General features: G+C 44.9%; 1 protein-coding gene across 1 annotated transcript; it reads left to right on the top strand.

The window, feature by feature from the left end:
- The first annotated feature begins 5,292 nt into the window (after window positions 1-5,292).
- On the top strand, window positions 5,293-17,874 carry ids (iduronate 2-sulfatase). Its single transcript, XM_084448958.1, has 10 exons — window positions 5,293-5,552; window positions 6,099-6,235; window positions 6,392-6,569; window positions 6,807-6,895; window positions 8,929-9,129; window positions 10,258-10,428; window positions 10,981-11,107; window positions 14,923-15,099; window positions 16,162-16,385; window positions 16,863-17,874. Exons 1-10 carry the CDS (start codon window positions 5,462-5,464, stop codon window positions 17,196-17,198), a joined length of 1,731 nt encoding a protein of 576 aa, XP_084305084.1. The 5' UTR covers window positions 5,293-5,461; the 3' UTR covers window positions 17,199-17,874.
- The last annotated feature ends 758 nt before the right edge of the window (window positions 17,875-18,632 follow it).

Below are 18,632 nucleotides of genomic sequence, written 5' to 3'. Positions count from 1 at the left end.
CTCTGTTGGAACACGAGGCGTGGACGCCCTGTGTGATGTGCTGACTTCTCCAACCTCAAGACTTTTGACCTTGGACCTGAGCAGCAATGACGTTGCAGACCTTGGGGCAGCGTCTCTTGCAATTGCCCTTGGTAAACCTGAGTGTAAGCTGCAGCTATTAAGGTATGTGCTATACAAAGTTATTCAAGTTATATTAACCTTATTTTGGAAAATCAGTATGTCACCTTTGGATATTTTATTTCCAGAGTCAAGTCAGCCTCGAATCAATCAATCAATCAAAGCTTTATTTGTATAGCACATTTCATACCCAGAGGCAACACAATGCGCTTTACAGAGAACAAGGGAGGTGGGCATACGACCCACTCTCTACATATTCCAGAGGGAAGCAAAAAAACAGTAATCACCCGGGGGCCAGATAAGTGAACTGTAAAAATTCTTCCCTGACCCCTCTCAACAAGGCAATCGAGCAAGCTCCTGGAGTATGTTTGTCTACCGGCTAAGAACATTTATAAAGCAATACATTACATTAAATTACATTTTCAGAGTAAGAGAGGCTGTCATTTTTTGATTGACTTTGCAAACGTAAAAAGAGAATATGGAGATTTAACTATACTGTATATACTGTATATTGCTATACTGTGGTTACACTGGAAATTAGGGTATTTAATGGATCGTGTCTTTTGTTTCTCCCAATGTCCTTCTCAGGCTAGCAGGCTGTCGCATCCGGCAGTCCACATTTCTGACTAGAGTTTTGAGATGTATCCCCACTCTTCTGAGATATCTGGATCTGCGCTACAACCCCCTAAATGATATCAGTCCTTATGTCCTCTCAGAGCTGGAGAGACTGGGGTAAGTTAGATGGAGTAGATATTTGAATGTTACCATAAGGTTAAGATACTGTATGTTAAATTATCAACAGTGTATGAAAAGAGGATGACCAAATCATTACATAATGTGATAACATAAATGTGGATATATTGTCATGAGAAATAAGGCTCTCATTCATTGTCATGTATTTAGGGTTTCTGTCAGCGTGGACCATGGAGGAGAGGGCAGAGACAAACCTGGTCTGCAGAAATGTAAGTCATTAAAGGGATATACAGTAGTAGTTTCAACATTTCAACATTTAGCTTGTTAATGAAAATGACAAAAATGTCCCTCCGAAATTCGAAATCATTTAAATTTTATTTAAATTTACCATTATAATGTATGCTATGTACAGTACTTAAGATTTTTCTTGTTTTCTTGTAAATGGCTGGTAGGCTAGACTTTTTTGTCAGAGGTGGGTAATTGATACAGTAACATACATTACCATTAGCATTCTAAACATACTAAAAAGGATGATTCAGATTCAGATAATTTTTTTTCACATGCAAACTTACAGTGTACTATCACGGTGAAATGCTGTAATCAACATGTCCTCAAAAATGTATCCTTTCAACTCCTCCCTCCTGTGATGTCCTCAAAAGTTACAAATAATTACAATACATAATTTACTACACAAGAAATACAGTCAATACAATATAAAGCTAAAGATAAGGTGTCGGTGTGGATGTGTTATGAGCAAATTACACAAGAAATACAATCGATGTACAAGTGGTATAGCCTGGCTTGGCTAGACCCAATTCACTAAAATGCGAAGGGCCTGGAAATTCTCTGTTCATTTTTGATTTCCAAGGGGCGTTGGCAACAGTCGCAGACCAAATGCCTCTGGACGCAATCAGATAGACCTACAACCAATCAGAGCAATGAAATATGGGGTCATCATATCAAACCCGCCCCATATTAAATAAACGGATGTGATTGGCCCAGTCGAGAACAGACCACGTGGAAATCTGTCTGAATGGGAGCGTTACCAGACTGTGGAGAGAAGCAGATTGTTAACGATTGGTTAAAATAAAAAAAATCCTGAATAAGTGAACCATCCCTTTAAACTCCCAATTATAACCATCTATGAACAGTCTGCAACACTTTGGTTGGGACTTTAAATCAGAATGATACAGTACACTTGAGTTTCATTGTGGTCACTATAGAATATTGCGAATGCAAATATTGTATGCTAATAAATAAATTGGAATTAATCCTGTTTCTGCATTTATTTCAGATGCCTGTGATATCTCACTCGATGTCAGCAAGACAAAACGTTTATTCTTCGAATGTGGTGAGGGGAACAGGAAGGTGTTAAAGATTGATCAGTTCAACCAGGTGCTGTCCAAGCAGGGTCTCTCTCAGCGCCATTACCTGGAGATGGACTGTGTGCCAGATGTACACATTGGCATGGCTTATGCGCAAATGCCAAGGGAAGGGGCAGCTGATAGGATCACACTGGGTTCAAGTGACCATTGTTGGAATCTGAACTTCTCAAGAGATAAGTGTTGTGTGCAACACAAAAACATTCTGCATACCTTGAGTCCCCCTGTAATAGACTCAACTGGCTCTTTCAAAATTGGAGTGTATCTGGACTGGCCGGCTGGTGTCCTGTCCTACTATCTCAAAGGTGGCACACTGACCCGCCTGTATTCCTTCCACACCAAATTCACCGAGCCACTCCATCTTGTCCTTGGACTGAATTCTCCCAACGCGACTGTTTCTCTTAGTCAAATTTGTCTTAAGGCCTTCCCTTAACCTCAATCTCAGTCTGATGATCTTGTTGATACAGTCCTATTATTCATTATGTTCATATTAATGTTATATGTTGGTGTGCCTGATTTTGATGTTCATATGAATGCTACTGTATGTAGGTGTGCCTAACTTGGATGGGAACAGTGTTTAGGCTACTTTTATGTGAGTAAAAGGTCCCAAGTAAGCATTTAATTGTACACGGTACCCTACCAATATGTTTATGTTTATTTTGATTCCCTGTTAGCTGTGGAAGAACGACAGCTTATCTTCCTGGGGTCCACAAAGATGAAAAATTACATGAATTACAAGACCTGACACGACTAACATCACATGGACGTTATAGCCTACACATAAAGACATAAGAAGACATGCACGTTCTACACATAAGGACATGACAACATGACTGATATGACATCACATACAGGTACAAGGCATGACTGACATCGCATGACATGGACATTTACACAATGATATAACATCAAGCAAATACTGTAGAAATGTAGGTATGAACCTAACACTACTGTACAGTACATAGCAGGCTATGACAACAGAACATGTTCACATTAGTGTAAGATGGCAGTGAAGCTGGGAAGTAATCAAGGGAGTCCAGTCATATGGTCATCAAGATGAGGTATCGTTTCAGATGCTTTTTGAAGGTAGATTTATTTTGTGTGCTTGTGATTAGAGAGGGTAATTTGTTCTATCTTGTAGCTACTCTGTAGATGACAGTGGATCTTAGGAAACCTGTTCTCGGCCTAGGGGGTAACAGGTGACCCAGACTGACACTCCTTGTATGGTGATTATGTCTGTAGTTTGTGTAAACTATTTGATTGTGTACGTTTTCTGGTTTCTTTGAAAGTAATATGTTCTTGAGAAAAACTTCAGTAGACTTACTGGGAGTTTCTGTTAAACTCTGAGCCATGCTAGGCGTGAATGCATGTAATCAGCATGTGTGCACTTTGAAAAGTGGAGTGCCATTGTAGCAGCTCTATTTTGGGCTAGCTGGAGTTTATTTACATTTTTTGCAGATGACCATACGACTAGACAGTACTGTATGTGAGACAGGACAAGTGATTGGAGGAGCTGATTTAGTGTGGATGGTGTTAAATAAGAAAATTTCCATATCATTGCAATTCCCTTGCTGATAATGTTTGCAATTGCAAAATGAATGCACAACATCTTGAAATTGAGACATGGGTAGCAGCAATTCTAGGTAATTTGGCATGTAGATTGTCAGTCCCTACTGATTTATTTCTGACATAAAAGCATACATTCTACCTCTTTTATTCCTACCAGGTCAAAATTAAACTTACTGTACATTTTTGTCATTCATAATACAGTTATTTATCAATGTGTATGAGGAGCTATCAGTTGGTCTCATCTTCTGTTTTAGGTTGCTGCTGTATACTGTAGGTTTTGCTGTATTGCTTGCTGGCTGTATGTTAGAGTAAAAGGCTATGAAGCCGCACGAAAGAGTATTGAGAGGAATTATCTGGTTATACTGTACAGATATTGAAGTGTGTATTATTATTACAAGATCGCAAGGTCCCAGGTTCGATCCCAGCTCAGCTTGGGTGTGCCAAAATATCCTTGAGCAAGATACTGAACCCCAAAATCGCTCACGTGCGACACGGTGGCGTAGTTGGCTACCTAGTACTGTCACCTCGCATCTCCCCATGTTTGCAAGGGTTTCCTCCCAAAGAACCCAATATGAAAAACATGCAGAAGAACGGATGCTCTTCAGTCTGGTCCCTGACCAAGACCTGGACTGAGCACTTGGACTTGGTCCCTGGGCGCCATGAGTGATGGCTGCCCACTGCTCCTGGTTACACCTGGAGGAGGACAGCATGGATGGGAAAAATGCAGGGAACAATTTTCACCAGTGACACCTGAAGTTGCATGTGTTGTGTGCCATGTCGCCATCACTGTGTGCAATGTGTGGCCAAAATACCCCCCCACCCCGGGTCCTGAGAGTTTCAAGTGTGTGGCAAAGAGCATGTATGTATTCACACAGTATTTAAAATTATACAGTATTTAAAAATTATAAAACAATACAAAAACATAATACATTTTGCACATCCAAATTGATGCACAGACCCTGACTTTAATTAATGTATCACATTTTTTTATTTACCCAATATTGTTTTAAGGCACCCAATTTCATGATCTCTTGGAACTATTTCCTTGCTTAAAGCAGTTTTTCCCTGCTCAGTTTTGACCCAAGGGACCACAACTCTGTGGGGAAAAATCCAAAAAGGACTTGCTTTTTGTATTTATCGCTTAGGCCCCCCCTGAGCTCTTGGGCCCTAGCTGTGCTCGGTAGACCCGTGTGTAATGTAATGTAAATGTAATGTGTGTGTAGTGTATCCCACATCCTGAAACCGGAAACCCAATTAGTTTGCAGTCTTTATGAGCCTACCACATAAGCAGCCTCTAGCCTATGTGAGATAGGGAAATAAGTGTTGAATTCCACACAATTAATTTTACTTCTGATTATTTGAAATGGCAACAACTAAATTTCATAATAATTATAATAATTACCCTACTTATTAATTAATTAATTAATTAATTAATACATAACTACATTTATTTCACGGTGTGTCGTAGTCTTTCCAAGGACCAATAGAAAGTGTTCCAGGGGGAGGAGCTCCGTGCCAGGAAGCATGAAGAGAAGACATCATGGATGTATTAATAGAAGACATGCTGCGCTGTTTTGAGACCCGACCGGGAAGAATGGGAGCTATGTAGTGTTATATTATGTAGCGGGTTATATTACGGCGACGTTCATGAAACACTTTATTATATCACGCACAAGCTAAATTGGCTCAATATATTTTTAATGAGGAGCAACTGGTGTCTCGCAATGTCACTTTTTGTCCAGACTTGTCTTTGCGTCTTGTGTATCTTTGCACCTGCGGTTGACGCTCGAGGTAAGAGACCGTGACCATAGGGTTAGGGTTAGGGTTAGGGTATATAGGGTTAGGGTTAGGGTTAGGGTATATAGGGTTAGGGTTAGGGGTTAGGGGTTAGGGTTAGGGGTTAGGGTATATAGGGTTAGGGTATATAGGGTTAGGGTATATAGGGTTAGGGTATATAGGGTTAGGGTTAGGGTATATAGGGTTAGGGTATATAGGGTTAGGGTTAGGGGTTAGGGTATATAGGGTTAGGGTTAGGGGTTAGGGGTTAGGGTTATATTATACCACCATGACGCTCGAGGTAAGAGACCGTGACCATAGGGTTAGGGTTAGGGTATATAGGGTTAGGGTATATAGGGTTAGGGTATAGGGTTAGGGTTAGGGTATATAGGGTTAGGGTTAGGGGTTAGGGTTAGGGGTTAGGGTTAGGAGGGTTAAGAGCCTCCCGTGACCATAGGGTTAGGGTATATAGGGTTAGGGTATATAGGGTTAGGGTTAGGGTTATATTATACCACCATGACGCGAAGATACACTTTTACTAATCATCTTTTTCTTCTGTAGAAAAACTTAATGTCCTATTTATTATGGCGGACGATATGAGACCAACCTTAGGATGTTACGGAGACCCAGTTGTGAAGTCGCCAAACATTGATCAACTTTCTTCCCAAAGTCAAGTCTTTCTCAACGCATACGCCCAGGTAAGGGATGACCACCCAGGTAAGGGTTGACCACCCAGGTAAGGGGTTGACCACAGGGGCCCCTCAGGAGCCCCTCATCTGCCCAAACGACTCCATTGTGATTGATCAAGTAGCCTCAGACCCTACTTCTTTACTTCTCTTCCATTCAAATCACAGCAAGCCGTATGTGCGCCCAGTCGGACGTCGATGCTGACGAGTCGCAGACCAGACACGACAAGGCTGTATGACTTTAATTCCTACTGGAGAGCCCATACAGGGAACTACACTACTCTGCCTCAGTACTTTAAAGCTAATGGATATACCACCATGTCAGTTGGCAAGATATTTCACCCTGGTAAGATACACAATTTAATTCACACATCCAACCAGTCCAGGAAAAAAATAATTTGTGGTTTTGTGTACAGTCTAGCCTACTAATAATGTTATTTTGTTATATTATTTAAAATGCATTGTCTTTCCCCTTGGTAAACTAATAGCTGCCCTGAACTTCAAACCCATTTCATGGCCATCTTGGAGCTAGTTTGTCCAGTCAATGCAGTTGTGTGTGAGTTGTGTATGTTTTGTTCTGAAGGTGTAGCCTCCAACCACACGGATGATTACCCCTACAGCTGGTCTGGACCGCCCTATCATCCACCCTCTTTCACCTATGAGAAGAGGAAGGTCAGTGTCTGTCTGTCTGTCTGAAGGGGAAGGTCAGTGTCGCTGTCCTAGCCCCAGCTCTAGCCTTAGCTCTAGCCCTAGCCCTAGCTCTAGCTCTAGCCCCAGCTCTAGCCCTAGCCCTAGCCCTAGCCTTAGCTCTAGCCTTAGCTCTAGCCTTAGCTCTAGCCCTAGCCCCAGCTCTAGCCCTAGCCCCAGCTCTAGCCCCAGCTCTAGCCTTAGCTCTAGCCCCAGCTCTAGCCCCAGCTCTAGCCCCAGCTCTAGCCCCAGCTCTAGCCCCAGCTCTAGCCTTAGCTCTAGCCCCAGCTCTAGCCTTAGCTCTAGCCCCAGCTCTAGCCTTAGCTCTAGCCCTAGCCCCAGCTCTAGCCTTAGCTCTAGCTCTAGCTCTAGCCCCAGCTCTAGCCCTAGCTCTAGCTCTAGCCCCAGCTCTAGCCCTAGCTCTAGCCCCAGCTCTAGCCCCAGCTCTAGCCCCAGCTCTAGCCCCAGCTCTAGCCTTAGCTCTAGCCCCAGCTCTAGCCCTAGCTCTAGCTCTAGCCCCAGCTCTAGCCCTAGCTCTAGCCCCAGCTCTAGCCCCAGCTCTAGCCCCAGCTCTAGCCCCAGCTCTAGCCCCAGCTCTAGCCCTAGCTCTAGCCCTTGACTCCCAGACCCTAGATGCCTATAGTCCCATCTTTGTTCCCATTCCTTAGTTCCAGGTTAACCTCCCTGTTCCCTAGTCCTTTCCTGTTCCCTAAGGCGTTTGATGTACTTGCTGTTTAACAACGCGTACGCGTAGACAAGCGTGACGGAGCGTCAGTTTCTGAGGACCCACACAGCCAACCGCAGCCAACGCCAAAGGAACGCAAAATACATCTGGTAGCCATCTTGTGTATGCAAACGCATAGTTAACAGCAAGCATATCGCAGCCTTAACCCCCCTTATTCCCTCTTTATCCCATAGGGTTAGGGTTAGGGCCTTATTCCCTCTTTATCCCATAGGGTTAGGGTTAGGGTTAGGGCTGGGTCTTTATCCCATAGTCTTTCCCTTGGACCTTGTGAATCAAACCCCAAACCCTGGAGTTTCTCTCTCTGGTCCTGAGAAGATACTATTTTGTTTGTGAGCTGAGTTCACAAATGCTTGGCCCCGTGTTCCCCTGTGCAGGTGTGTAAGGGCCCCGTGTTCCCCTGTGCAGGTGTGTAAGGGCCCTATGTTCCCCTGTGCAGGTGTGTAAGGGCCCCGTGTTCCCCTGTGCAGGTGTGTAAGGGCCCCGTGTTCCCCTGTGCAGGTGTGTAAGGGCCCCGTGTTCCCCTGTGCAGGTGTGTAAGGGCCCTATATTCCCCTGTGCAGGTGTGTAAGGGCCCTATGTTCCCCTGTGCAGGTGTGTAAGGGCCCCGTGTTCCCCTGTGCAGGTGTGTAAGGGCCCCGTGTTCCCCTGTGCAGGTGTGTAAGGGCCCCGTGTTCCCCTGTGCAGGTGTGTAAGGGCCCTATGTTCCCCTGTGCAGGTGTGTAAGGGCCCTATGTTCCCCTGTGCAGGTGTGTAAGGGCCCTATGTTCCCCTGTGCAGGTGTGTAAGGGCCCTATGTTCCCCTGTGCAGGTGTGTAAGGGCCCTATGTTCCCCTGTGCAGGTGTGTAAGGGCCCTATGTTCCCCTGTGCAGGTGTGTAAGGGCCCTATGTTCCCCTGTGCAGGTGTGTAAGGGCCCCGTGTTCCCCTGTGCAGGTGTGTAAGGGCCCCGTGTTCCCCTGTGCAGGTGTGTAAGGGCCCCGTGTTCCCCTGTGCAGGTGTGTAAGGGCCCTATGTTCCCCTGTGCAGGTGTGTAAGGGCCCTATGTTCCCCTGTGCAGGTGTGTAAGGGCCCTATGTTCCCCTGTGCAGGTGTGTAAGGGCCCTATGTTCCCCTGTGCAGGTGTGTAAGGGCCCTATGTTCCCCTGTGCAGGTGTGTAAGGGCCCTATGTTCCCCTGTGCAGGTGTGTAAGGGCCCCGTGTTCCCCTGTGCAGGTGTGTAAGGGCCCCGTGTTCCCCTGTGCAGGTGTGTAAGGGCCCCGTGTTCCCCTGTGCAGGTGTGTAAGGGCAGCGATGGTCAACTGCATGAGAACCTGCTGTGCGCTGTGAACGTAACAGAGATGCCTCTGGGCACGCTGCCGGACCTGGAGAGCACGGCGGAGGCAGTCAGGCTGCTGACCACCAGGGTGGAGGTTGATGGACCCTTCTTCCTGGCTGTGGGCTTCCACAAACCTCACATCCCCTTCCGGATACCTCAGGTAGACTAGCCCGTCTAGCAAAAACCTCCACGCTGAAAAATAGCCCATAGTTTATTTGTATAGCACATTTCACAACAAGGCAATTCAAAGTGCTTTACATGAGACATTAACATCAAGACAAAGTGCAAGAAACACATAAAAGGTCATATAAAACGAAATGCAAAAAAAGGGCATTTAAAACAAAATGCAGAAATAATAAAATACACCTCTCTCCTCCATTAATCTAATGAATTAAGGTCCTGTTCTATAGTCTTCTGAATGTTGATGAAGCTGAAAGGGGAAGAAGCTGTCTCTGGTGTGCAGACATGGTCCTGCCTATGGCCCTGTTCCAGAAGACCATAGAACAGGACCTTAATTCATTAGATTAATTCCACCTGTTCACCCTACTGTGGCATGCCTAAATGGCTGCTGGGAAAAGGGTGTATTAGCTATTGACTTGGGTGGGTAGGATTCAAACTGAAGAATTAAACTAACTCACCTAAAGCAGATGGACTAATCTAATTGCCAAAACGAGTGTGTTGGATGAGTGTGCAAACAAGGTTTGAAATTAACACCCGCCAAATGCGGGTATATTTTTCATTTGACGTGTACGTTTTGGAAGTCCCCCTTAAACAGCTCACATGAAAAGATCAGTCACTCTCCTGGTGGATCTGCTTGCTGCTGTGCATCATAAAGGAAACAAGCTGTAAAATGATTTAGGGGACCATCTCTAGCCTGCTAGGTACAGCTACTGGCTACTAATTAGCTAACGTTTCTGTCATGTTCACAGGGGTCGGTGAACCAACGTATTCACAGCAAGCAAACTTGTTATCTAAAGCTAAACGTTAACTGACTGGGACTGTCTCCCCTGACTAGCTAATGTTAGATAGCTATGTAGCTACCCATATTGTGCCAGACAGCTAAACAAGCTAACCCTAACCCTGTACCTGTATATACATTTTATTTTGGCTGGTAAAAAAATGTTTAGCGGGTAGAATTTGTCATCTACCAGACATTTGGCTGGTGAGCTAAAAATGTAATTTCGACCCCTGTGTGCAAATGTGTACGTCACGCTATGTGCCTCAGCGTGACAGCCTTTGTGCGACCACCATATGACTGCTTGACCTTGCGTGTGTCTCTGTCTCTCAGGAGTACCTGAGCTTGTACCCCCTGGAGAAGATGAGCCTGGCCCCAGACCCAGACGTGCCCCGGGGGCTCCCCAGCGTGGCCTACAACCCCTGGATGGACGTGAGGAGGAGGGAGGATGTCCAGGCCCTCAACACCAGCTTCCCCTATGGACCCATCCCCAAAGACTTCCAGGTCCAACAAAAACCTCTGTGCCCCAATTCTCTACCTCCCCTAAACGGCAAACCTCAGTAGAATGAGTGGCTATAGATGGATATGGATAATAACTGTTATTTTAGGAAATTCACGGTGTATAACCATCACAGGTATTTCCAGCCTGCCATCCAGCGTATAGACTGTACCCCATCACTTCAGTCCCAGACTAAAGCATCTCCCCTGGCTCCCTGTTGGACAGTATTGATTGATTCCAAGTCCACTCCTGTAGTCCCTCAGACTAAACTACCCCCCATGAGAGACGGGCCTTGTCCTCTGCTGCCCCTCGCCTGTGGAATAGTCCCTCAGTGTCTCTCAGAGAGGCCTGGGATAAAGTTACACATATTTAAACATGCCTATAATGTATAGTACAATCAATTTTCTTTTTATGATTTTTTTTAGTTTTGTGAAATGTTTATAAATTCAATGTATGATAATGATTATTACACAGTCTATATTAGCCTGTTAGAGAAATTCAGCTTATTCCTCGGAACTAATAGTGCATGTGTGTGTGCATGTGTGTGTGCGTAATAGCTGAAGATTCGGCAGCACTACTTTGCAGCGGTGTCATACATAGACGCCCAGCTGGGCCGACTGCTGAGCGCCCTGGATGACCTGGGTCTGGCTGGGAACACCATGGTGGTCTTCTCCTCCGACCACGGTCAGAGCACCAGCGCTTCACTTTCTAACTCTCTAATATCCCTGTCTGTCCTTCCTCTTCTCAGATCGTGGTCAGTCTGTACACATGGTTTGGTCAGGTCATGGTCAGTCTATACACACGGTTTGGTCAGATCGTGGTCAGTCTATACACATGGTTTGGTCAGGTCATGGTCAGTCTATACACACGGTTTGGTCAGATTGTGGTCAGTCTATACGCGGTTTGGTCAGATCGTGGTCAGTCTATACACATGGTTTGGTCAGGTCATGGTCAGTCTGTACACACGGTTTACACAACATTCTGTGCTTGTGTGGCTCACATACTTTATGCAATTTCTTGGATGGGCCTCCCTGACTGCCTGTGGTGGATCTCATGACACTTATCACAACAGGAGGGAGAGTATCCCTTATGTCACGGCTAAAGAATGGACATGAAAATAATGCTATAATTATCTTTCTGACATTCCTTCCAGTCAGTAATGCAGTGTCTGGCTGTCTTTGACATCCCCCACAGCCAGTTTGCCTGTGTTGCTCCGTTTGACCACTGGGGGGCAATGTGCTCACATCCTAATTCTCCCCTTGCAGAACCTTTAGCAGACCTATGCCAAAATCCATTGAAAGAATATGGTGACTTGACCATAGAGAATTGACTATGTTTTCATTTGGTTGGTTTAATATATACCAGTATCATACATGCTCAACTAATGCCAGATGGATCAGTTTATTGATGGTTTCAAATAAATATCAAAAGTACACCCCGCAATGTATGTTGCACAGTAGGATTATGTGATAGGGTTAAAGGAGTAGTAAAGGGAAAATGCATGTTTAGCCCTGTTTTAAGGTTACTTATGATCATATACAATGAGATCAAACCGTTGAGAAAATTAACATTTTCGAGAAAGTTGATAATTGGTCTACCACCGTTTTGGTCATACAATGGATGTGTATGGGCATCTTGAAAAATCATTCAAAAACATGTTAAACACTCGATTTCAAAGACAAGAAGCTCACCGAGGGGGTAATTGGTGTCTGTTGGTGTTCTTCACATCAAATTCGCCGCAAAGTATGAATCCTGTAGGGTTTTATTGATCATTTTATGAAATCCATTGACTTGTATTGACGCGGCCGTAGATGTGTAGATCAATCCGCAGAGGTGATTCAGGAAGCTGAACTACTTACGGTAGCTATTGTTTATGTTAGCTAGGCTAGCTAGTTTGCTCACTGCTCACGCTACTCTTTAGCTGACAGACAAGGAAGCCCTAGGCTACAGGTCAGAAAACGCTTATCAAAATGGCTGATCTAGAAGAGTATGAATTTGATCGCGAAGAATTAGACTTTGACGGCAGCGCTTATCGTTTGGAGCCTGAATATAGTGAGGAGGAACTACAGCAAATGGAAGAGATGGAGGCTCGCCGAACCAGAGCCAGAGACGGTTCATGAAGCTGTCGCTATACCACGAACCACGGGTGTTTGGTGGTGTGCTTGCAAACATTGCCGACAGATGCCCACCGAAGAGGAAGGTTTGTGCTGTACCGAGTGGGACCTGTTGCTAACAGCTGACATGGCAAACCTGTCGGTCCAGTCTGACTCCTTGCCTGTTGAAAGTGAGTCCTGCTTTTACCACTAGTATTTATGTCCGAGCGAATAAATCTACAGTTTTGATCATTTCTTGCTGTAAGACCACTTCTTACAATTCTATATTTCTAAAGTTAGTCTTAGCAAAGGGATTTTTATTATTATTATTATGCTTCAACACACACACGGGCGCACACACACACACACACACACACACACAGCTGGCATTAAGAACTTACCCCAAGTTCTTCCACTCGTTCGTCTTCTGTCATTCCTCTATGTAAAGTCTGAACAGCATCACGTTTGAGGAAGACCCTTTTGGGAGATTTCTTTGACAATAGCCTAGGCTTAAACATTTGTCCTCAAAATGCAAAGCGCACACACTGTGATCTAAGACCCGAAGAATATCCACGGGTGTGTTTGCGTCCAAGTAAAGAGATTCTAGCCAGAACTAGGGATGGGCACGAGTACTCGAGTACTCGAGCAACCGGGTCAGAGAGTGATCGCAGTGAGTTGGAGGGTTATATCAAGGAGCCGTGCATCCCACCTGACCAAAAACCCCTGCACTGGTGGCAAAGCAAGGAGAACAGGTACAGGAAACTCAGTCTGCTGGCGAAGCAATACCTGAGCATACCGGCCACTTCTGTACCTGCCGAAAGAATCTTCTCAACAGCGGGACTGATTCTAAATTGCCTCCGTACTCGGCTGTCGCCTGAGCATGTGGATATGCTTATTTTCTTGAACAAAAAAAAGTAGGCTAGGCCTAGCCTAAAATAATCTCCTACAGCCCTACTCATTCACGACTCATTTATTTAAGTTTAATTTATTATTCATTTTTTACAAACACTGATTTATCCATTTGAATGTGTTTATGGTTTGAGATGTAGGCTGTGATGCGTCATGCAACCTGAATGTAGGCTGTCAAAACTCATCCGTGTGATTTTTTTTTAAGGGAAACTGCAGGCCAAAGGCCGTAATTTAAGTCTATTTTATTATTCATTTGAACAAAAATCTAACGTTTTATGGTTGAGGCTGTTGGTTGAGTTAGGCCTAGGCCTACGTGTTAAAGAACACAGTAGTCAATGTCCGCTGTGACGTTTGTTCTTTAATAAATGCCATTGGATTGAATGGCTTAAATTGTTGGTTGTTTATTCATATGCAAATTTGCTATAACGAAATACGTCGGGATAATTTCTAAACAGTCGGGCACGTTTACTTAATCGGGCACATAGCAGCTGACCCTAACCCTAACCCTACTGACCCTAACCCTAACCCTAACCCTACTGACCCTAACCCTAACCCTACTGTAGGCCTACTGACCCTAACCCTAACCCTACTGTAGGCCTACATCGATGGCCACGGACCTCCCGGATTTATTTTTACGGTAGGCTACAGAACAGCGAGTACTCGAGTACTCGTTCAATATGAATATAGAGTACTCGAGTATTACAATAACTGAAAATGCCCATCCCTAGCCACAACTTCAATCTTGCGTGATCGTTGTAGGGAAGTCTATGACAAGTTACAGATGAACAGATTTTGCCACAATTGGCAACGACACCATAGCGTGTCATTGAGATCCCAAACAAATGCTTCGCACAAGCCTGTCTTGTTGTTGCGGCTAGCTTTTCAAGGAAGCTGAGCCGGAATCCACGGACGTTGCCTACTGCGAGATCAAGGCATTGCGCGAGATCGGAATCAGTTAAAGCGGAAGTTTACACGTATGTGTTCCGACTAAATAGTTCGATGCTAAATATTTTTAAAAAGCCTTTCCAGATGAACTAGAATCTTACTTTATGGGGAATTATGTCAGAACGCCAACTAACACCTCGGTGAGTTTCTTGTCTTTGAAATTGAGAGTTTAACATGTTTTTGAATGATTTTTCAAGATGCCCATCCACATCCATTGTATGACCAAAACTGTGGTAGAGCAATTATCAACTTTCTCGAAAATGCTAGCTTTGTCAATGCTAGTTTTGTCAACGTTTTGATCTGAATCATTGTATATGATCATAAGTAACCTTAAAACAGGGCTAAACATACATTTTCCCTTTACTACTCCTTTAAGTATGTAGCATGGCTACATCGAACAGTAACATGTTAAATAATTGTATTTAATTTTATATAAAAATGTTTTACCGCAATTTTACTGACCCATGGATAGGACAACGAGATTCCTCACGCAGTAGCTGCAGTCAAATGTTGTTTTTTGTGACAAGCTGATGTTTTTGGGTTCTGTCGCAGGCTGGTCTCTCGGTGAGCACGGAGAGTGGGCCAAGTACAGCAACTTTGACGTGGCGACCCGCGTGCCGCTCCTGTTCTACGTGCCCAACGTGACATCGTCTCCTCGTTGGCCGCAAGTGGAGGAGACCTTCCCCTTCATTGACGTGTTCAGCCAATCAGAGCAGCGCTTCACACAAGGTACTGATGCCCAGAGTAGCAGAAAAAAACATTGTTTGTTCCTAGTCCTACACATTGGGACAGGATCGAATAGATGAAAGTAAACCTAGGGAACCTGGGCTGTGCCTGAATACTTCAAATGTGCTTCATACTTTCTTCCCTGCCTTGGGGCAGCCTCTCATCTGACATGACGGGACCGGGGGAAAGCCATGTGGTGGAACCCTTGGTTGGAAGCCAACTTTAAAACCACAGCTGGATAAGGGAGGAAGGATGGAAGGAACCACTGTGAATGTGCTCAAACCAGAGTCTTATTTCTGAGCAAAGCTTGTGGGGAAAATGGAACCTACCCCCCAGACCCCCTCCCCTAGCTGTGTTTATATATGTTCAAGACTACAAAATCATTGTTTGTGACTAGGGCTTTCACAGTATCAACATTTTCACAATATGATTGTCATGGCAAAAAATAGCACAATAACATTATTATCACAATATCTATAGCAATCATTGCAAAGAAGGTGATCACTTAAAATGCATCTTCAACTTTATTTTGCTCCGACGTTTGTTGGTTTTCTCTTCAAAAACTGAATTATTTAATGATTTTTAATGATATTAAAACATTAATTATTAAATTAATTGTAGTTACATTACTATTTCATTTTAAAATGTAATTGTTGAATACGATATATATCATGGCTGGATTATTTACATGATATTAGTATTTTCATGTTAAATATCATGATTATCACAATATATATGGGTATATGGCGACACCCCTGCAGTATCTGTGACCCTGCGCCTCCTCCCCTAGGGGACAGAGTGGTCAGGAACGTGGTGGAGCTGGTGGATGTGTTCTCCTCCCCTAGGGGACAGAGTGGTGAGGAACGTGGTGGAGCTGGTGGATGTGTTCTCCTCCCCTAGGGGACAGAGTGGTCAGGAACGTGGTGGAGCTGGTGGATGTGTTCTCCTCCCCTAGGGGACAGAGTGGTCAGGAACGTGGTGGAGCTGGTGGATGTGTTCTCCTCCCCTAGGGGACAGAGTGGTCAGGAACGTGGTGGAGCTGGTGGATGTGTTCTCCTCCCCTAGGGGACAGAGTGGTCAGGAACGTGGTGGAGCTGGTGGATGTGTTCCCCACGGTGGCCTCCCTGGCGGGGCTCAGGGCCCCCTTCTCCTGCCCAGACGTCTCCTTCAAGGTGGAGCTGTGTACCGAGGGAGACGACCTGGCCTACACCTTCAGACTGAGGGAGAGGAGAATGGACGAGGAGGCCATCTCCTTCAGCCAGTACCCCCGCCCCTCTGACACGCCCCAGGTACTATACCAAACATACCCCAGGTTCAGAGATTACCAGGAAACCATTACCACCATTACCTCCGATGTCCCTCTGAAGGAAGCCTAGAGACCTAGGACACACCATGTTGGTAGCATTGGGACAAAGTTTGTTGACTGGTTTATGACAAATACTGTAAACTTACTTCCCTGACATGGATGAAGCCGAGTCCTAGACTTTAAAAAGAATGTCTTCATCTGTGTCCAGGAAACATGCCTTACATTGCACATAATGTACATTAGACATTGCCCCCATTTGGAATCTCTCAACTATAGCTTTCCTCCCTCCCTGGGAGAAATCACAGATCTGACATGACTAGATTGGTAACAGCTGTGTGGAGCAACACATGTTTTTACCTATCCAATCATGTTAGATCAGAGATGACTTCAAGGAGAGGAGGAATGGGGGGGGAGGATCCAAACCACGGCTTTACCTCTTTACTTCCCGTGTCGCCCGCAGGCGAACTCAGACCTTCCGGACCTGAAGGACATCCGGGTCATGGGCTACTCCCTGCGCTCCTGGGACTACCGCTACACCCTGTGGGTGACCTTCGACCCCGCCACCTTCCTGGCCAACATGTCGGACGTGCACGGCGGTGAGCTGTACATGCTGGGGGACGACCCGGGCCAGGACCGCAACCTGTACAACGCCAGCGAGCAAGCCCTGCTGCTGAGGAAGATGGCCTACCTCTCTCTTCCTCAGCGTCCTCCTCCTCCTCAGACCAGCTGGCGGCGAAGCCTTGGGCAGCAGCTCCTCTTCCTCACCGCGGGGATGAAGGCCGGAGGGAGGACATGAAGGATCAACAAGATGGATAAAGATCAGCTTGTGAAAACTACCACTTTTCATTTAGCTGATACCTGTCTAATACTCCCAGATCAATACTGAGAGACACAAGATGCTGTTTGAGGGAAAATATTATTTGTTGCTACATATGACTCTGCAATGGACTGATTATTCAGTCCAATCATGTACCTTTTGGGTTTGTTGATTATGACTCGCATATGAAGGGTATTGAACAGTCTGCAGTGGGGAATTAATTTGATGATTGTAATGAAAGGGTGCTGGAGAATTGCTGCTTTTGCTATTCACTTCAGCTTCATAGGGATGTGTGTGATCAAGCTGTTGGTGTTGATGGAAGTTATTTCTAATTTGAACCCAAATGAGTTTCATAGAAACATTGTAATTTAGTGATGTGCTGTAAGTTACGCACGTACCAGATTTGACACACTATAGAGACATAGTTTAGTGAGCATTTAATGTATTGCAAGAAATGGAAATTAAGCATTGTTTAGCCAGACAGAAAAAAGGAATAGTAATCATTTACATGATCAAGGGATAGTCATGGTTGACATGAAGCTCTGTACTGTTAATCCATATCGGTTTCACTCTTTGCACCTAGATGTTATATTTTTATTGTTCGACACTGTTGATTATCTTTGTAAAAATGTTTCCAGTCCAAATACATATTGTATGTAAGAAGCATACCAGTGTGTGTATCTCTCACGTGTGCTTGTGCACACACACACACACACACACACACACACACACACACACACACAGGAATTGCACTACATTAGAAAGGACAGGATCTCCTGCCTGCTCGCTCTCTCTCTCTCTGTCTCTCTCTCTCTCTCTCTCTCTCTGTCGCTCTCTCTCTCTCTCTCTCTCTCTGTCTCTCTCTCTGTCTCTCTCTCTGTCTCTCTCTGTCTCTGTCTCTCTCTCTCTCTCTGTCTCTCTCTCTCTCTGTCTCTCTCTCTCTGTCTCTGTCTCTCTCTCTCGCTCTCTCTCTCTCTCTCTCTCTCTCTCTCTCTGACTCACTCACACACACACACACACTACTTTGTGGAATATATTTTTCACAGGCTGCAGCAGAAGTGGATAGCGAGGTAGATCCTTGGGGAACTCCAATGTATTCAGTCCCGTCAGATAGGCTTGGCTGCCAGCTGGGCCGGAAAATTCCACTGCCTGGTTTTTGACTGCGCTGAAAGCAAGGTCAGGACAGTGAGAGACGGATCCACCGGCTGATTGAAGCTGATATGTTAATTGCTCTTGCCAAAGCAGGTGTCTGTTTTCAAATTTTATATATATATATGTGTGTGTGTGTGTGTGTATATATATACTTTTATATATTTGCAGTCTTCAGAATGAAATTCTCTCAGGTGTGTCAAGAATCAGCTCCAAAAATAGTATCTAATTAGGATAGAGTGGACTGGAAAATCGAGGCTGAGA

The sequence above is a fragment of the Borostomias antarcticus genome (assembly GCF_949987555.1).
Source record: "Borostomias antarcticus genome assembly, chromosome: 14".
Taxonomy (NCBI): Eukaryota; Metazoa; Chordata; class Actinopteri; order Stomiiformes; family Stomiidae; genus Borostomias; species Borostomias antarcticus.
The sequence above is the reverse complement of the archived record's forward strand: the minus strand, read 5'-3'. Positions and strand labels throughout refer to the sequence as shown.

Excerpts from the sequence above, each read along its gene's own strand:
- ids (XM_084448958.1), top strand. The coding sequence starts at position 5,462 with ATGAGGAGCAACTGGTGTCTCGCAATGTCACTTTTTGTCCAGACTTGT. Across the intron at positions 6,236-6,391 it reads TTCTCAACGCATACGCCCAG|CAAGCCGTATGTGCGCCCAG; the intron begins GTAAGGGATGAC and ends TTCAAATCACAG. Across the intron at positions 10,429-10,980 it reads CCATCCCCAAAGACTTCCAG|CTGAAGATTCGGCAGCACTA; the intron begins GTCCAACAAAAA and ends TGTGCGTAATAG.